This window comes from Microtus ochrogaster, linkage group LG3, assembly GCF_000317375.1.
Source record: "Microtus ochrogaster isolate Prairie Vole_2 linkage group LG3, MicOch1.0, whole genome shotgun sequence".
Lineage (NCBI taxonomy): Eukaryota > Metazoa > Chordata > Mammalia > Rodentia > Cricetidae > Microtus > Microtus ochrogaster.
The window spans coordinates 8383802-8405357 of NC_022029.1; the positions used below are offsets into that span (position 1 = coordinate 8383802).

General features: G+C 34.4%; 1 protein-coding gene and 1 pseudogene across 1 annotated transcript in view; both read left to right on the top strand.

Moving 5' to 3' along the window:
- Positions 1-48, top strand: part of LOC102001204 — a 1337-nt pseudogene extending 1289 nt beyond the window's left edge.
- Tmprss15 (transmembrane serine protease 15) overlaps positions 1-21556 on the top strand; it is a 107305-nt gene that overhangs the window by 30661 nt on the left and 55088 nt on the right. The window contains exons 11-15 of the mRNA XM_005360611.1: positions 1632-1738; positions 8326-8466; positions 9113-9262; positions 19919-20024; positions 20323-20473. Coding sequence (XP_005360668.1) covers positions 1632-1738; positions 8326-8466; positions 9113-9262; positions 19919-20024; positions 20323-20473 — 655 coding nt within the window. The remainder of the gene's footprint in view (positions 1-1631; positions 1739-8325; positions 8467-9112; positions 9263-19918; positions 20025-20322; positions 20474-21556) is intronic.

Below are 21556 nucleotides of genomic sequence, written 5' to 3' on the forward strand. Positions count from 1 at the left end.
AAAAAAAAAGATCTCTGGCAGTGGAGGAAGTCTCTTTAAGAAAATGGTTTAAAAAGTTTGAAATATTCCATCTTACTTAATTTCTTTAACAGTTGATATATCTGGCTGTCCTTTTTATAATGCAAAGTGAGAACTTTCCCTACTGTGTTTGATAAATGTTGTCCAGGTTCCATTGCCAAGAATGTGTTGTCTAAAATGCCTGTTTAGTTTTCAAGGATGGAGCTCCACCCTTTACTTGGTTTTAAGCATGTATGGCATGTTATGATAGGGCATAGTAATAGTGGTGGTCAGATGTGGAAATGGCAGAGAGACAAATATACATGTGAAATAAACTCAGTATTTTAATAAAGTAAAAAAAAAAGAATCTGGCTTCTTTAGATTGAAAATGTGTACATTCATAGATATAAGTATCTTTCTCCCAAAAGTCCCATATACACATTGCTCAGAATCTATAGCTATTGGATCAAAGTCATTGTAGAATGCAATGATGAGTAAAACATGTTTTGTATATATCAGGGATCTACAGAAAGATTAGTTAAGATACAAATATGCAATGTGTGAATACTACATATAAACAAGTATTTATTTCCTTTTAACAATAAAAGGACTCTACAAATGGTTCTCTTTTGTTCCTATGAAATTCAGTTTCAACACTATGTCAAATAAAGTATTCACTCTTTTCCTGCCTATTTCAGGACTTAAGTTTAAAAGATTAAGAAGTAATTTTTGCATTTTCTGTCTTCATCATTGACTTTATCTTTCCGAGTGGTTTTAAAGCCAGCTTAGCTCAACATTCCTCTGACTTCCTTGCTCTCCTCCTCTCAGTCTGGGATGAATTTCTGCACTCCAACTTGATCTATTTGTCTATAGCATACTCCCGTGAAAAAAAAGGAAGTCTGAGCACAAATTTTCTGCCACATCTACTTAACCTACTCTTAAAAACATATAAATTATTGCCATAACATAATAACTCCATAAAACTAAAACTGCAGTGAACCCATCTTGTTTCTTGCTATAAACTACCACTGAAAGTTACATTGATATCATTCAACCCATAAGTATAATATAGTGTATAAAAATATTATAGAATACAAATCTGATCGAATGAATATGACTTAGAGTCACAAAATTTCTGGTAAACAAGACAGCAAGCATATGATTAGTATTTCACTAATATTGTTAAGGTTAGATAGAGTGGAAAGAGGAATGTGGAATGTACATATTGTGGAACATCTTTATTCAGCCATAAAAAAGGAAGAGTTTCTTATCCATGTTTTATGATTGAAACTTGAGACCATTAAATGAAATAAGCCAGAATACATGAAAGACAAATCCTACAAAATTTCAATTAAGTGTAGTACTTAACAGTGTTAAATTCATAGAAGGAAGTAGATTAATGTTACTGAGACTAGAGGGACAGAGCATTGGAAAGGTTCTGTTTACTGAATGCAGAATTTCAATTGTGCTAGATGACAAGGTCCTAAATATGTGTAGTTACAGAACTGTACTGTGTGGTTATATTTGCAGGATAGCTTACTCCATGTGCTTTGTCACAAGATGGAAAATGCAATCAAACTGTAGAATGCGTTGAAATTTATCATAAGAACTTTTTTTCTTTTCTCTTAATTTAGTGTAAACCAAGGACTTTCCATTCAGATCAGCTTTGGATCATTTATTGCACATTATACTGATGTGTTAGATATTTATGAAGGTATAGGACCCAGCAAAATTTTAAGAGGTAAGTTAAAACAAGCATATAGTTGATTATAACAATGAAAATAAATGGGAAGCCTTGACAGTGGTCATGTTTCTCTTTGAATTTTGATCAGAATATTAAGTTGCCCTTTAAGTCTGTAAAGTAAATATGGCTATCACTGTCAAAATAGGAAATGAGTACTATATGTTGACTTTTTGCAGTAAAACTAGTGTTTTAAAATCATGTGAAATTAATGTTTTTTTAAGTCAAGTGTCATACATTGTTTAAATGTTGACTCCATTTATTAAAGTCAAAAAACCTTAAGATTGCAATACCTTGTTTTCAAAGCACTACATAGAACAGTTTATCATCAATGCATGGACAGAGATGGAGGTGAGAAAATTCAGGAATCAATCCAGATCCATGAACTGTTGTAAGGAGTGGCTGCTTGTTCGTCCCGACTACCTGGCTAGCTTATCCCCATAATAATCACACAGAGACTGTATTAATTAAATCACTGCTTGGCACATTAACTCTAGTTTCCTATAGGCTAATTCTTACATCTTAATTTAACCAATTTCTATTAATCTGTGTATCGCCATGTGGCAGAGGCTTACCAGGTAAAATTCCCAGCCTCTGTCTCCAGCAGATCCATGGTGTCTCTCTGACTCTGCTTTTTTGCTTCCAGAATTCAGTTCTGTCTTCTCTGCCTAAGTTCTGCCCTATCAGGCCAAAGCAGTTTTTTTTTTTTATTCATTAACCAATACAAACAACACAGAGAGGGGACTCCCACATCAATGAACTTCATTCCAATTGGCCAAAATGACACAGCCTAATCATCACAGACAATGAAATCAGGGGAGGGTGGGTCCAGGAACTTAAATAGGATGAAGAAGACAATGTGGAATAAAACACAAATTAATCAGCTTTTCTTACAAGTATGGGGAAGTTGAGAAAATAAGTTTCAAATAATTCTCGATATTAAAGATTAATAACTTCACCTTTGAATTGTATGAATGATGAAACATGATCCTGATCTAGTTAGATGGGTTTGATTTATTTGTTAATGATAAATATTTAAGCATATGTTAAAGATGCATATTTTTATTGCATATTATTGATTGGATATTGTACTTGATAATCTGTGTAAACTTCCTAATTTAATGTTGCCAATATGACTGCAAAATACATATTTCAGAAGAGAAAAGTGAGATAAAAGGAAGTAAATTAAATTCAAAAACAGAATGTTAGAGGCAGAAGTCAGCACAAGACTTTCTTCAGTTAAATATAGAGGAGTTATGTGTTGTGCTCTATCAGTCTAAGTGAAGCAATGAGGATGCCTACAACACATGAGATCATATGTTCACATTCACTTAAACTGATAGAACAGTCAGATGATGTTTCTGTAGCTTTAAACTACAATTCCTTTCTTTCTCTCTCTCTGTTTTTTGAGAAAGAATTTCTCTGTGTAACAACCCTGGCTATTATGGAACTCACTCTGTAGACCAGGGTGGCCTCAAACTCACAGAGATCCACCTGCCTCTGCCTTCCCTAGGAGTTTTTTGTTTTGTTTTTTATTATTTATTTATTTTACATACCAACCACAGTTTCACCTCTCTCCTCTCTTCCTGTTGCTTACCCACCTCCCTTTTACCCCACACACCTGCTCCTCATCCATTGGTGATGGTGCATGCAACAAAAACTGCAGTTCCTTAAAATAAAGACTGATATAATGCACATGGTTAAATACTACGGGTCAAATAAGTATCACCAAATCAAATACATCATCAATGTGTATTAGATGTAGATGCCAACATCCACAGATGCTAATTAGACTCGTCCCTGACACTTTCAGTCATCTCCCTAAATGCCTCCCAATACATATGAAGCATAAAAACTATACTGATTATAAAATCTCACTTTCCTATAGATATGAATGTTTCCTGCTCCACTACTCTTGAAATACCTAGGTTTTATTTAATGTATTTTCATATATTTAGCTTTGCAGTTAAACAATAAACAAACATTGAGATAATTAGACATGTAGATGTCATAACACAAAAGTAATTATCATAACATTGTTATATGAAGTTAATATTCATAAAAAGAATGCATTTGTAAAAGTTCATTTAAATAATAGTAAGTTAAAGATTGTACACAAATGTTTCAAACTAAAAGTATAAATATGTCAATCTTTACAAGAGAAAATGAAAAAAAGTCATTTAAAATTAAAGCACTCACTCTTAAATAATGATTATGATGTCTAATATTTAGTATGTGGATTGAATTATAAAATCAAGGGATTTTTTTTATTTAAGCTTGACTAAGAGGTTTGTATTCTTATACTGTAATAACATACTATATAATCATAAATGTTAGCTATATTTGCAATTTTTTTATTAAAAGGCAGATAATAACTTTGTTTTAATTTACAGCACATGTTTTCAAAACTGCTTTTTATATGTTCCTTTGTTTAAGATCTTCACCAGATAGTCATCATTCAATTTTAATTCAGAATATATAGCAGAAACTTTGTTTTTATTTTGTCATAATGGAAAATGTATATATTTCATTCTTAAATCTGGGGAAATTATCTAAAGAAATTATAAGGAAACAAAATTATGTAGTGTCACAAAACAATTGTTATATACTTTATTTAGGTAGTCAATATAGAAAAATTCCAGAAGCATTTGTCAATCAATAACTTTTAGATAATACTTTTATATAGATTGCCAAGCAGTTAGGACAAAATCTTGTTCTTTAGTTACTTTCATGAAAGCATGATCTTACTTTAATGATTTTAATAAGTATCAGTGTTGAGAATTAAAGGCATGGACTGTGACCAAGTGGACTTTTTTCCATTTCACACACAAAAACAATAATCTGTAGTTTCTGAGGTGTTAAGGTGAGGCTAGAGCTTTGTTATAGGCTGGAGAAAAGGCTCTGTTTGAACTACATCCTCAATTTTGTTGTCTTTAGTTTTGAAACATGGTCTCACAACTTTTCCTGGGCTAGTTTCCCCCACTGCCAGAATGGCTTGGGTTTACAAGCCTGCCTTCTTCACTCAAGTAGCTGGGCATCTGGGACAATAGTTCTGTTTCACCAGACATTGTCAGAAATGCTTTGCCACCTTAAAAGCATGTAGTAAAAATAGCCTGAATGAGCACATGAAAACTGATGTCTAAATTCCATGTCCTGAAAAAATGTTTTTGAGTATCATGTTTTAAATTCCAAATGCTTAGTAAATTCTGCTTCCATAGGACAGGACAGCTCACACTGCATGCTGAATATGGTAGCTTGCCTTCGTGTAGTGAAGTACTATTAAAAAAAGCTCAGACAGAGAAACTGCGGTTCTACTTGAAGCTCAGAAAAGCAAGGCAGCCTGTCACTGGCTCTTCCCTCAAACTCAGACCAAAAATGGTGATCTTGCCTCCAGAAATCTCAGAATGAGACTGTGACTGAGAGCTGCTTTCTTCCATTTTATAATCCTCCCTAGAACTGGGATTAAAGGAATACCACTGGGATTAAAGTCATGAACCACCCGTTTTCTGTGACAATCTAATGTAGATACTGGGATTAAACGTGTGTGTTATCGCTGCCTGGTCTGTAAGGCTGAACAATGTGGCTGTTTTACTTTCCCAGTCCCCATGCAAGCTTTATTTGTTAAAATACAATTGAAATGTCACTACAGTGTAGAGTCTGCACAGGTATAGCTAAGGAGTTACAACCAACACTGTATAGTTTCCTGAAATGATATGTTATACTATAAAAAATATATAGCAAATTAAAACTAAGTAAAATACATACAAGTATATTTAAAATAAAGCAACTTTAATAAGATTTATACTTTTATTGACTCACTTTTTCTACACTCAAAAGTACTCATTGACTCATTTTTGTTGATAGTAATAATTTATATGAAGAGGTATGTCATTAATTTAAAGAATTGCCTCAGCTCACAACTCACAAAACTCAGCTTATCAGACTACCTGGGAACAATTGAGAATACCTTCCTGAATACTTTCATCACATATTTACCAAGCAAATAATCCCACAGTTATTTTCATATTAACCTAAATGTATCTTTCTAATGAGGCATCTAGTTACTTCTCCAAATCATCAACACATGGCCTCATACTGAATTCACAGTTGGTACTCAAGGCTACATGGTGAGCATCTTGAAGTCTTCTCCCTCATAAACTGATGTTCTAATAATGCCAGCATTTTTCTTGATTAAATAAAAGATAGTGAATATCTTTTACAACATCTGTTAAAACTTAATCTATAGAAAATCTGCCATCTCTCTCTTTTTGGTGTCTTTCTAAGCTCCTTGCATTTTTATCGTGTTTCTCTGCATCCTCTTTCAATAAAATTATCTGTCAGCATTACTGCTGTTAGAAAATAAATGATTATTTGATCTATAATAACTACACAATCTTAAGTAAGTTCATATCGATACAAGTTTAAAAAAAATTAGAAATTTTCATGAAATTTAAAATTTTAATACAAATTTTAAAAAAGATATTCATGAAATGTATACTATCAGTTGTAATGTAATATTAAGGAAAATCCAACTTTTAATATACAATGTTCTTTCCAAGAATCTTTACATATATTAGGAATATTAAATAACTCTGTTTATTTCTATTTTAATACATGTGCTCAATCATAAAGTAAAATGTATGTGCTCATGTTCTGTTCACACGACAGAGGCACATGAAAATTAAATCATAACCTTTGCCTTTAGGGGCTTAAAAATCTAATTGTTGAGGTTAAAAAAACAGTATCAGGCATTGAGCATTTACTAGGAAGTAACCACTGTTCCACGTGGAAATCATTTATTTATCCCTTAGAAGAATGTCTCACATAAAGTCATGCATTACGTCAGATTAAAGGGGGACAGAAAAAACAGAGTGGGACACAGTGTAACAGAAGTCAACGCTGTCTACAGACCCGAAGTCTTAAAATCTTAGCCTTATGGCACCCTCTTTGGTGTGTAGCATACCATCTGACACAGTGGTTCTTATTCCATTTGGGGTCAAAAGAATTTTCCAATATAATTAATGCTTCATGAAATCTCTATAGTTAAACAGTTTACACTTTTTTCCAGAGGATTGCATGTATACCAAAAGCAGGTTAATGAACTTCATAACTCAATTCTTGAATTGTCTGCACCAGATCCTTAACATTTGCAAATATGGGATCAATGCACTGACAAGTATGCTATGATATCTTCACACTAATTTGATCCACCCAGAAGCTACTGCGTATAAAAATTTCAATGTATATCGTGGCTGGGGGTGATGGCAGATCATCTTAAAGCAAAGCTTCTAGAATATTAACATCTCCTAAGTGACTGCATGAGATTTTCAGTATGAGAATCATGCTAGTTATTAGTCAAAGAGACTGCTAGGTCAAATAGCCAACATAAGTCTCCATGAAGAAAATATGAATTAAAGACACATTATGGTTGGGACATTAATGCAAGGCTTAGTGCTTGAGCATGATACTTCCATGGAGTTTTGTTGAACTTGCCATCTAATTTGAAGTTTTCCTAATTTGAACAGAAGTACACATTTTTCAATATTTCATGATGTATTTCTTTAAAATAAAATAAAATAAATAGCAATGATGGGTTCTCCATCTAAGGTTTGACATTTTTCAAACACCAAAATTTGATACAGATTCCAGATTGTCTAAAATATGTGCTTTTGTTTACCTGAATATCACACATTTAAATATGTAGACTATCCTCCATTAAACCTAATTCAGATCCTTCTAAAAGTGATATTATTCTCTTTGATGATAGACATGGTAAGCCACATATTGTAGTGAAAGCATTTCATGTAATGACAATTTTATAAGTTGTGTGTTATAAATGATATGATTAATACCATAAGCATATCGATCTTTGAGAATCAAAAGTGGAAAAATATTCTATAGGTGGCACAGTTAAGGCAGAGCAATAATATAGTCAATATAAATTCCATAGAAGCAATTCTTACATTATCTACTTGTTGACTGACGTGTTCTGTCCCACCAAGTCCCACATCCATTTAGTCCTCCAAAAAACACACAGAGGTCTACATTTATTATAAACTGATTGGCCTATTAGCTCAGGCTTCTTATTAACTCATAACTTATATTGGCCCATAATTCTTGTCTATGTTATCCATGTGGCTTGGTACCTTTTTCAGGGAGGGAAATCACATCATGCTTGCTCTGTGTCTGGCTTCCTCTGTCCCTGTGTGACAACTGCAGACTGAAACTTCCCTCTTCCAGAATTCTTGTTGCCCCACCTCTACTTCCTGCCTGTCCACTGACCAATCAGCATGTTTCTCTAAAATACAAGTGACCGGCTACAGACCATTGTCCACAGCATCTACTATTACTTGAGTTTCCACTGCAGTATGGGTATGTAAACCAAAATTATGCACTGTTTAGATCACTATGATGACTCTATTATTGCTCTCATTGCTGTGGTATGGGTCTCAAAGTTAACCTTTATCCCTATAACTTCTTAACTTGTGACTTTCAGGGAATCAGACTTGGTAAAGCAAGTCATCTTTTCCTTTTATGAATAGATACAAATTATGATTATACTCATTTGTAAACATTTTCTTTCATAGCCTCTTTTGTGGAAACTGATCCTGGAACAGTTCGAATTTTCTCCAACCTAGTTACAGTCGCCTTTCTGGTAGAATCTGATGAAAGTGATTACATTGGCTTTAATGCAACCTATGGCACCTTTAACAGCAACGACCTTAGCAGTAAGTGCTTTTCTACTGGTCAGCCTTTGACTCCCCTAATTCTGTAGTATTTTTAACATCAGCAGAACCTAAAGTTTTCACTATGTGAGTTCTTTCCTAACTAATTCTCTCTTTACATAATAGTTAAAAACAAATAATATTAAAAGTAGTTTATATTCTTCATAGGAATCGACTGACTAGCTTCAGAAATTCATAAATCCATCTAACAATTAAATTAGTTTTTAATATTCAGTAAACATTACAAGTGAAAGTAGATTAGCATAAACTAATTCTGAAAAAATCAACATGAAGTCGATTTGATTAAAGTACTGAATTTAGTTGTAAGGAGAGAGAAGCAGATGGGACACAATATGTGGGTAAATAGTGGAATCAACATGGAAAAAAATAAACAATAGAAGTTTTTAAAGCCCAATACTGTAAGAAACATAATAATTTGTAATGGTTGAAAAAATATATATTTTAACTTAAATAAAATAAATTTTAAAATAAATAAAACTATTTACAGTTAAGATTAAAACAAAAGACTGTCTTAATGCCCAGCAAGTAAGCAATCAAAATATTATATAAAGTTTGATTATTTTCTATATAATTTATTATAGTTGTTCATGTCAAATATTAAAGTTGAGAGGTTTTTTTTAATTCACAGATGATGAGAAAATCAACTGTACTTTTGAAGATGGCTTTTGCTTCTGGGTCCAGGATCTTGATGACGATAACGAGTGGGCAAGAATTCGGGGGCCACAGTTTCCTCTCTTCACAGGACCATCTTTTGACCACACATTTGGAAACGATTCAGGTGTAGTTTACATTTATTCATAAAGCAAAAAAAAAAGCATGCACTATTACTTCATTTGAATGAGACTTCATTAAGTGAAAAATTATTTTTTCTATTATTAACTAATAGTTATATTTAAAAGAAAATGGTAATGAAACATCTATCGGTAAGTGGCCTGTTTTTAGAACATGTATTATTTTACTCTTCTCTCCAGATATGATGATGAAAAGTATTCAAAGATCATTAGAGATAAGGAAATAAACTCTTAACCATAGCTTTGAAATGATTAATGCGTAAATGGACTTGTGTGAGATAATTGACTTTTCTGACCATTAGTCTGCTTTGCCTTAATTTCATTTTTCAATTATTCATTGTGAACTCACAGAAATATAATCTAGTTTTGTATATTGATCCAGCACTCATTGTCTTGCTAAATTTGTCCATTGGTTCAGATAGTGTTGTTTTTAAGAAGACCTTAGAATTTGTGAGTGTACAAATCCTATCAGCACAGATATAGATTTTCTTTTGGTAAAAGAGTGACTTGAGATCATAGACTGCAAGGAAAGCTACGGTGTGTAAAGGTATGTTCCTGTGGATGAGATGCTAGATTCCATGTAGAAACACTAACATTTAATACAATATAACTTTTTTTTTTTTTGGTTTTTTGAGACAGGGTTTCTCTGTGGTTTTGGAGCCTGTCCTGGAACTAAATACAATATAACTTGATTAAGAAAATGAGGAGAAATATACAGATAAGGAATTATTCTGGGATGATACTACTGAGACAATAGAAGCAATATATTTATAAAACTAATAAACTCAGTGCATAAAGCTTACAAACTTAGTAAGAGTACACACTGTGAATGTTAAGAAAAAAATCACAATAACATCAAACAGTATTTGCATGAGTATATGTGTGTTTATGTGTGCATGTGCATTAATGTATGTGTACATGTGTATATGTATTCCATATATTTATGTTTGTATATATGTGTAAATATATGTGTATGTGGGAATATGCATGTATTGTGTTTTTATCTTGTATGCATATGCATTTATGTCTAAATATGTATATGTGCATGTATGTATAGGTGTGCAAGTCTGTGTATATGTATATGTATATGTGTGTATGTATGTGTGTGTACCACCTGTATATGTATGTGTTTGTATGGGCATATATATTTAGAAGCAAATCCATTCTCCAAAATGACCTGTCAATGTCATTGATAAAAACACTGTACCAAGAATTCCCACACCAACACTGCAGTAATCAGGTGCTGAGAAAACATATCACATATCACAATTTGCACACAATTGTGAGACTTTCTCTGCGTGAACCTTTCCTTTTATCCAAAATGGTGTTCTGAGTTACTGGTATCCTTTGCTACAGCTTTTCTTCGAGTGACAAGACCTAGTCACTTTTATTTTTGTCTGACCGCCATGTAAAGCTATTTGGAATGTAGAAGTGAATGTCTTCACCTCTGAACAAACTACCCATTTCTGAATAATTTGTTCAATTAAACAAATTACAGCAATAAAAGTCTAAGCACACACACACTGTATTTTCCTTTTTATGACCTGAAAAGTAAAGGGTTGACTTAGTGTGAACCATAACTGACATACTATGAAAGGACATTGAAAACTTCAGTGTTGCCCAAGATAGAAGCATGTTAAACACTGGCAGTTTAAATAAAAAACATCCAGATAATAGAAAATTATTTATCTACTTTAATTAGATTAAATATTTTATTACTATGACTGTATATAATGTATTTTCACAAAAACCTCCAAATACTCCCTCATATTATTTCTTTCATTCAGTTTTTGACCTCTCAGTTTTGTATGAGATGCTCATAATACATCTGTGGATTAAAAGTAAAAACATATTTTCTGGTTTTATAGATCACCTATTCTATTAAAATTTTTTAAAAAGTAGTTTACATGAAGAGTAATACTTGTATGAAGAACTTGGAAAAACATAAAGCTTTGAAAGTAGAAATAGGAAAAAAAGTACTAATTAATATAAGGCAATCACTTTAGATGTCATTGAAGAAGTGACATGAATCAAATTTCTAAGAGATCACAAAAGTCAATCACATCTACTAGAGAGAAGCAGAAAAGAGATCTAAGAGAATAGAAGAGAATTTTGGCTCCTTTGAGGAAAAGCCATTATGCTCACCAGGCTGAGATGCAGTAGAATGGACAGTGAGATGCATCTGACTTTGGCTCATCTGTAGTGCTCAATTTCATGCTGAGGAAGAGGAGGAAGTAGCATAAGGTCCAGCACAGCTTGTGGAAGGATAAGATAATGAGATAGATAGCAGTGCCACGCTGCCCAATGACCCAGAGAAGGGGTCAAGGACCAGAATCAGAGAGCAGATGTGGTGAGAAGTTAGATTCTGAATGTAACTTCAAATGAATAATAGTTGCAATTGGTTATTACTTGTTACTAATAACCAATAGCCATCGATTGAAGATTAAACGTTACATACCATTATAGACAAATGCATACAAATGTGCTCTACATACATGGCTGCTTCCAAAAGGCAGACGATATTTAATGTTGAAAATGGTGACATATGAATGATCCTAGATAGTTAGCCGAGAATAATTGCATCTAAGATCCTCCTTCCATATGGTTAAAGTACTAACTCACCCAGATGAAGATTAACCCTTTGGTTGGTAATCTCCTTAGCCCTATACAGACATTCTGAAACATCTAAATAACAGGATCACTTTTTGTTTCCTCTTGTGAAAAAAAATCTAATAATGTCTGCACCGCAGTTAAACAACAGGAGTAAGATGAGCATTCAGAAAATCACTAGTACCTATTGATTATAGCAGATATGTGTCATGCAGTTGAATTTTTGATGTTAAAATTATCATTTTCTACTTTCGTGTCATCATAATAGAGATAAAATAATTTCGTTGCTATTTAAAAGAGTCTCAGTACATTGCAGGAGGGAAAGTGATTTCGGCTTGCCAACAGAGTAAATGACTACAGAAAGGAGATGAAACTGCCCAAAGTGAAGCAAGATGAGTGTCAGGTGGAGATTTTAAACAGTTGGGAGGGAAATGGAGTCTCAGGAGAAAGGTATGTAGCCAGGGTTATGAAAATTAGACAAGATCAAGCAGGACAGAGCACACCAGTGGCCGTAAGTAATGAGGGCGATGGTGGAGCTTAATAGGTCTCTCTGACTCTTAGAGCTGTGATTTCATAATCTACCAGTCATTCACCTCCAGGGGTATTTTTCTTCCAACTGGCTTTTTTTTTTTTTTTAATGTGTCAGAACATTGTACTTCTGAAATGCAAGAGAATTAAACCTCTCCTGCAGTTCTTCTTATCCATGCAGGGTTCTTTTGTTCTTAGCCTTCACTTTCAAAGACAGGAGCACCTAAATGGCACAGATAAACTTTGAATTAGCATCACTTTAGGGAAGAATATCTAAACTGCTCAACTTTTTCCAGAACACCTTCTAAAGAATTCACTCTTGCGGGAGTCACAGCTCCTCAATCTTTGCCCTGTCAGCTCTCAGGGTTTCTTTGTACCTCTTGAAAGTGAAGTGGATTGGGAGATGTTAGCTCCGATGCAGGGCAGTGCTTTGGCATGCTCAGAGAGAGCCTATTTGTTCTGAACATTTGGGGCAAATGAGGTTAGTAGCATAAAAAAGACTTTGCAAATGTAAGTGTCACAGGGCCTAGCTGGTCTTAGATTCTTTTTCTGCTCTTTTTGACACAATTGCAATTGTTTTTAAAGCTTTGAAGGGTAGCATTTGGGTAAAATAGAGTCATTAAAATTAAGACCCTGATGTCTTAGTTAGGGCTAAATTTTACTGCCCCACCTCCATTTAGGTAAAGTATTTTTCTTCTCTACCTTCCCTTAGAAAATATGGTTGAAGATAACAAGATTTAGATGCTTAAGATGTATAAACATTCATCACTATCAGAAAAATTCATCAACAAACATCAGAAAAAAATTCCTGACAGAATGCCATATACTGCTAAAATGATTTTCTTTTTATGACTCAAAAGTATTCAAGACACAATTGTTCATGATTCTATTCTAAGTTGCTGTCTAAAAAAAAGATGTTAGGCTATATAAAAAAGTTCTTTTATATATATTATATATATTCTTTTACATATCTGCATTTCAACTTGGCAAATAAATATACTTTCTTAGTGTAATTTTTCCTTTTAATGTAGCATTTTTTCATTTTGTCTTATCTTTCTTGTATTAAATTTTAGAAAATAGTACTACTTTATCATATTTAAAGAAACTAAATTTAAACCAATCATTTTATTAAATCTTTAAGCAATAGTTACCTAATGGATTCAGTTATCTTAAACCCACAAGCAAACTGATGAAACTACTAAAATCAACCTAGTTTCTTCTGGAAAGAGACCTCAAATTTTCTAGAAAGCACAATCATCTCCGTGGGTTCTGCTGTCTATATCAGCATCAATAGATGCCCAGAATTTACAGTTTTTATTTATTTATTTTTTTATTGATTTTTATTGAGCTATAATTTTTCTCTGCTCCCTTTCCTGCATCTCTCCTCCCCTTCAACAAGATCTCCAGAGTAAACTGGGGGAATGGGGACTTTGGGAGAGAGAATTTACATCTTTAATTGGGGTGTTGATTGGAGAGAGTTCTAATTCAGTTCATGATATCAGCACCAAAGCATGTCCAGAATTTACAACTTTACTTGTGGTGTTGACTGCAGAGAGTTTAAATTCAGTTCATGACATCAGCACCAATGCATGCCCAGAATTTGCAATTTTACTTGGGGTGTCGACAGGACAGAGTTTGAATTCAGCTCATGGGGAGACAGACAGAAAAGGGGACAGGAGGAAGTGTAAGAAAAATGTAAGAATAGAGAAAAGGTTCATTGTATTCTTGAGTTAACAGACTATTAAATTTTCTGGTTTTAAGCTCACTTTAAGGTTAATTTCAAGAGATCTAGAATGCATTCCAAGAAAATTAAAGAGCTAAAAATATTGTCATTAAACCATAGAAATCCTGTTTGGTTGTGCAAAATATTGATGAGTCATTCCTTTTTGTAGGACTTTAATAAAAGTGGAAGCTAGTCAAATTGATATAAGAATATATTAAACAACATTTACCTAACCCAAACAGAAAATACAAACATTAACAAGACACTACTCAGTTTTCCAGAATTCTTCAATAAGTAAATGCTACAGGCCTCAGAAACTGGCTTAATGGGTAAAGTGTTCACCAAGCAAATATTGAAGTCCTGAACTAGCTTCTCCAGCACCTTTGTAAAAAGCCTATGTAGGCAGTAGGCATTTGCCTTGCCACAATATGTCTGGAAGATGTGCAGAAAAATTAGAGGATCCTTGGGGCTACTCAGTCACCCAGAGAAAAGCGAGATATCATGGTCATGCCTTGACCTACATAAGCACATGCATGTGTGCAGACACACACATGTATAAATGGAGACCACTCGTTCATGTCCTGGCTGCCCAGTCCCAGATAATCATACAGAAACTACATCAATTACAACACTGTTTGTCCAATAGCTTAGTGTAGTAAGAGGAGCTGCAGGCTGCTTTTCACTACTCACCTTCCTGCCACCGGCTAGCTTTACCCAAAATAATTACACAGAAACTGTATTCTTTTAAACAGTGCTTGACCCATTAGCTCTCGCCTCTTACTGGCTAAGTCTCACATCTTGATTAACACATTTCTAATAATATGTGTAGTACCACGAGGCTTACCGGAAAGGATCTTAACCTGCTTGCATCTTGGAGAGGAGAGCAATATCGTCTGCCTCACTTCCCTTCTTCCCAGCATTCTATTCTGTCTACTGCACCCACCTATGTTCTGACCTATCAGGCCAAGCAGTTTTCTTTATTAATTAACCAATGAAAGCAACAGATAGAGAGAAGACCCACCTACACCAGCTTAGTAGTATTCCTAGCTCACTCTTACATCTCAAATTAACCTATTATTCTATTAATAGTGTATTATCACTAGGCTGTGGCCTACTGTTAAGGTTCTCGTGTTTTTCTCCTTTAGCAGCTGGTGTTTCCCTGACTCCACCTTCTTTCTCCTTGCATTCAGGTTTATTTTCCTGCCTAGCTCTATTCTGCCCTGCCATAGGCCAAAACAGCTCCTCTATTAACCAAGGGTAATACAACATATTCACAGTACACAAAGGGGATTCCCATATTACACATGTACAAGCACATGTATGTACACTCATACACAAGTGTGCACACTTAATAAAAATTGGCATATTCTCTTTATGATTAATGATAGTTAGCAATACACTATACAAAATGACAACAGAGAAATAAAATGTGTTTCTGAAAATTCAAAGTTAGTCGTCACTTGTATCAAGGAGACTTTCTTAAGATCCTTAGGTTAAATTTTCTTCAAGTAAAAAGATAGTATTTTAAAACAGAATAATTGAAAGGCGGAGAATATGGTCATAAGCTGACACAAAATCTAAAATGTCCTTAATGTCTTTGGGTATTTGGAAATACACAAAGAATCAAATCATAAAGAAATATTCTTCATACAATATATCACTTATTATGGCTAGAGCTGTTGTACCCAAAGTTCAGACCCCCAAAGACCACCAAAGAGACCAAATACAATGCAAAAGCAAAGAATCTTTTAATTGCGAGTTCAAAACTGGATCCTTTGTCTGTTTGACACAGCACTGGAGTAGGAGAGACCCCAAGTAGCAGTGGTGCAGGGTGTCTAGAGGACTACAGACTGCAAAGGAGCAGACTCAGGTTGATGTACCTCTGAACTGGGAGCACCTGTCTGGTTAATTGGTAGTCTGCAGCTGCAAGGGTGGTGCTATCTTTTGGGCAGCTGCTGTAGTTACCACATTCCACCTTAATCAGAAAAGTATGCCCGGAGCCTGCTAGCCTAGCCTGTTTGTGTTTGGTTCTTTACCATATGGGGGTATCTTACGGGGTTTTTTTGTTCTTGTTGTTGTTTGTTTGTTTGTTTTGTGTGTGTGTGTTTTCAGTAACTTAGGATGAGGTAGAGGAAGGTTGAGGACATAGCACATCCTGCTGAGTCAGCAGCATACATCCTGCAGGGTCTTTTCTGAAGCCATACCAGAATCGCCAAAGTGAGGTCCTTAGTGAGAGCCTGGGTCCTTCAGGATTAGAAGATATGGCTGCTGTAGTAAAGAGGCCCCAACAGAGTGATTCTGTAACTGCTGTAGACATAGATGATCTTGAATGAAGATGTAACTGATGGAGGTGGGTCATCTTTCTATCTGTTGTTTCATTGGATAATTAATAAAAAAAAACCTGCTTGGCCCTTATAGGACACAAAAATTAGGTAGGCTGAGTAGACAGAACAGAATGCTGGGAGAAAGAAGCCGAGTAGGAAGTCGCCATGATTCTCCCACTCCAGACAGACACAGGTTAAGATCTTTCCTGGTAAGCCACCTCGTGGGTTACACATATTATTAGAAATGGGTTAGATCAATATGTAAGAGCTAGCCAATAAGAGGCTAAAGCTAATGGGCCAAGCAGTGTTTAAAAAAAAATACAGTTTCTGTGTAATTATTTCTGGTAAAGTTAGCCGGGTGGCGGGACACAGCCCGCCGCTCCTATTACAACATGTAACCAATCACATGACTTCTCAAGAAGCTTTGTGAAGCAGAATCCCCAATTTAAAGAACATCTTAGAGAAAGGCCCACTTGGGAATAAACACTATAACAATGTTTTGTTTAGTTTATACTTCACTGTGATAAAACACTAAGCAAAAACATCTTCAGGAGAAAAGTCTATTTGGTTTGCAGCTTACAGTTCATCATGAAAGGAAGCCAAGACAAGAATTGATGACAGAAATCTGGAGGAAGGGCAGAAATAGAAACCCGAGAAAAATGTAGTTCACTAGTTTGCTCTCTCTGAGGTATTCAGTTGATATATATATCCTGCCCAAGAATAGTACCATAGTAGGCTGTGCCCTCCTAGATCAATTATCAATTGAGGTTCTGTTTTTCCAGGTAACTATTGTGTACAGCTCACAAAACTTAGCCTGTAGAAATGGTATCCTGACCTAGTGCCATCACCCCTAGTTGCTGTTATTTCTTCCTCCACCTGATGATATGCTCCAGTAAAAACATTGTCTGTATATTATTCCATACTCTGAGAGTAAACAACTAGGTAGACAGCTAATTTGGAGCTCATCACATGAGGTGCAAAGTTAAGTCTATGCCATATTCAAATTATTGAAGGCAAAGATATGGTCAATTTTGAGAAAACTTAAAAAGAAACATAATAACAACATTGGAACTTAAAAAAATGTATTTTCTCCCAGAGACAAAAGAGAGAAAATTGGTGAGCATAAAACATTAATCCTCTATATTAAGAAATCTCCTAGGCTAGAGAAAATTCTTAATAGGTTAAAATAAAATGTATTCTCTTTGAGTATTCCTATTGCATCCTGTAAGTGTTAAATAAGTCAAGTGATCAATATCAAAATATCATTGATTAAAGAATAATTGCATGAGTGAACTAAATTTAATGTAAATTGCATACTCTACTCTCATAATTTCATAGAGAATTTATTTTACCTATTTTAGTTGATTAATTTAACTCACTTAGATAATAATAAGATAATAGGTAACATAGTAAATTATTTTGTATATAACAATATTTACAGATGCATGATGTTTACTGTCTTAGTTTATTTTCCAAAATATAAAAGGTACTATCATTTCTATAATTAATCTTGTTTTAAGTGGACTTGATACAGGCAGATTCACAGACCCAAAGACAAACATTGAGCCACACTCAGGGAGTCACAGGAAAACACACAGAAACCACTAGCGTGACTCATGGGAGCCTGGTTTACAGAATCTGAACCCACAACCAGGAAGTCTACATGAGACCAAGTGAGGCTCTCTGCATAAATGTAACAGTTGTATAGTTTAGTCTGTATGTGGGACTCCTGGAAATGGGGGCAGGGCCTATTCCCAGGGCTTTGGAAAGCTTTGGAAAACCTATTTCTTCTTCTGGATTGCCTTGCCAGGCCTAATAGCAGAGGAGATGCTTGGACTTGGGGCAGTTTGATAAGCCAGGCTCTGCTGAAACCCATGGGAGGAGGGAGGGCTTTCCCTTTCTGCACGATTACAGAAGAGGCATGGATTGAGGGGCAGGCAGAGGAGAGAAGGTGTGAGAGAGTGGGAGAAAAGGAGAGAGGGAGAAGGATGTAAAGTCAATAATTTAATTAATAAAACATCATTTTAATTATACAATCAGATCTAAATATATTACCGCTAAATGAATGAATAAGATACTTAGCACATTTCAAATTATAATTAGTAAATGGATTGTGTTGGATGAACATGCCAGAACAGACATAGCAGCACGATGTTGCTTCTATCACACAATTAACAGCTAACTCAAAAGTTTTCAAGTACTTAGACCCCTTCAGTATTTCTTTCTTATCATTCCCCAAGCAACTAACAGCAAGATGAATTCCAACTGGGTTTATTTGGGAGCTTATAGAGAGCAGGAGCTGGGACTTGTGTGATGAATCTGAAGCTGACCTTTTACATAGCTTCATATATATGAGACCAGACATAGCTAAAATATTCATGAAATATTTTAGCATAAATAAAATGTGAGTAGTCTGTTACTAGTATAAACTGTGAAGCGCATTCATGCATTTTGTAACATGAATGCAATGCATGTGCATATATTACTTTTATAAGTCTTTTAGCACTATTTCACCTTGATAGAACACTCATTTATTCCCGATAATTTTTGCCTCATTGGTCTAAGTACGTGTTTATAAACATTTCTACTTGAATTTCTCTTCTTTGTATCTTATTCTTACTCTGCATATTACAAGTGAATGAGATTGCATTTTATATACAACATTGCCTATATTTTTCTGTTGAAAGGCACAGGAGAGAAGATGTTGGTTTCAAGCAAACACATTCGGGCATTTCATAAAAAATGCATAACAATCCAATTCTATTAGTCCAATATTTCATTTGCTTTGTAGCATGCTTTGCTGGATAATTCCTGCTTCCGTCTTAATATATGAGTTTCAAACCAAGAATGAAGTAAATTCCCCTAAGAGAATGTTAAGATATTCTTACCTAACTGTACTTCACACACTAGAAATGACTCAAGTCATTGGCTTGAATAATGAATTCTAGACCAGAAAACACTTATGCAGTATCTTGTGCTATTTCAAAAGCTTTTATATGGATTAGTATGCTGCCTGCTCCACAGTGATCTGATTAGTTATCATTCAAATGAATACAGAAATATGAAAAACCCTTATAAAATCAGGCACCTTCTTATGTAAAGATATGCAGTGTAGTCAATGGGATATAAAACCAGTGTTCTTTGGAACGTTTAGCCTTGTCATCAAATGTATGCTTAAATAATTGTGTATCCTGTTAGTTAACCAAACAGAATATCTAAATACAGTCAGCCATGTGCTGATTACCTGTCAAGCTATGAGTTTTTCTAGATGTATGGAAAATTAGAATTAAAGTAAGAAGTCTAAAGTGGAGTGATTTTCTTAAACAATTTATTATGGCAGACTCAACCACTCCAGACTCTATTCTGGTACCTCATCCAATGTGAAACTACATGTCATAAGTTTCATCTTAAATGGTTACCTGCTTTAAGCAAGTAAAAGTTCTTGGTTGGCTTTACAGGATTTTACATTTCTACACCAACTGAACAATGCTGGAGAAGAGAAAGAGTGGGGCTTTTAAGCCTCTCTTTAGCGCTCGCTTCGGAGCCTGCCTGCCTTCATTTCTGGTATGTTTCCAATAAGGTCCTTGACTTCTGGTCAGATATACTGAAATGCTATCTTTTTGAGTGGCTACCAAAAGTTTTTTTAGGGAACCAGCCTCAGATCAGATAGCTAAAGTTTTAATGCCTGCATTATTGTTTTTTTACAATTGATAGAACAGCAAAGTATTGGTGGCCCCCTGACCCTCTTGCCCAGAAACACCCAAAGGAAAAAAAAATATAATTAAATATAAGAAAATCTGCAGAAAGAACTAAAATAAATTTATGCAATGTGTAAAAGCTAAATATCTTTTCCTGTTTCCAGGTATTACATGTGTTGTGAAAATGTCTACAACTTAAGCATCCAAATCAGCAGTGATGAAAGCACAGACAAGACAGTTTTTCAAAGAACAGGAAATTATGGGAGGAATTGGAATTATGGCCAAGTTACATTTAATGAAACAGGGAAATTTAAGGTTTGCAAAAATACTTTGTAATTTCTATGTGTATTTTTATAATGTGTGAGTATACTTTACAATGATATAGTAAAGTAGTTTCTGGAGAAAACCTAGCAACTTTCTCTTCTTTTCAAATCTACCTTATTTTTTCTTTTAGTTTTGAGGAATCACTTATGATATTAACATTCTAAAACCCTTAGAAAAGAAGGCAGCTTCATCTTTCTTCATCAATACCTTCTTCTATTCTTCTGCTTTATCTTGTTCAGCTCTACACATTCCAGATAATTATCATTTCATAGTTAAACATCCATGTCCATCAATATCCACCAGCCAACCCCACTAAGACTTAATCTCGGTAGATTTCCTTTAGAAAGGAATTTTATGAGCCATATCATTGGGAAGTCTCTAATCATTTATTCTGCATTAAGTTGAATTAATTTTTCCAGATAAGAATTTAGTGCCTTTATTTCCTAAGGGTTGTTGCTATTAAAATATAGGATAATGTGCCCTATTAGTTTGACCAAATTAACAATGTTTTAATTGAATAATTTGATACAAGTTAGTATCACATTTAGACAATGCATATTTGAACAGACAATGTTATCACCAGAGGCATAGATCCTCCCTTATGACATAGAGCCATAATCAGTGACCCTTATCTGCCTTCTTCCTCTCACCCTTCCCTTTATTTTTTCATATTCTAGTCTTCACTTTGAATTTTTCTTCATTAATTTTGTTTGTTCTCTGATAATTCAAAAAAGAAAAAAATAGAATATCAAACAGAGACAAATAGATGAATAAAATGAGAAAATCAGCATTTCTGCAGGCAGTTCTGGCCATTGAGGTTTTTTTCTAAACCTGCAATGGTCCGGTACAGTATGTTTGGTCTTAGTTTTACATGAAAAAAGATACTGCCACATCGCAAATGCACATGATGATACTTTATTCATGATTAGCTTCCATGGTTTTGTTAATCACAGTCCTAAAACTTTGAATGTAAATTAATAATTCCTATCACACAAATTTTATTACAGTGTATTGTTATAATTATATTGTGTGACACTAATCCTGGTGACATATGCACCAACATCTACTCTCCCC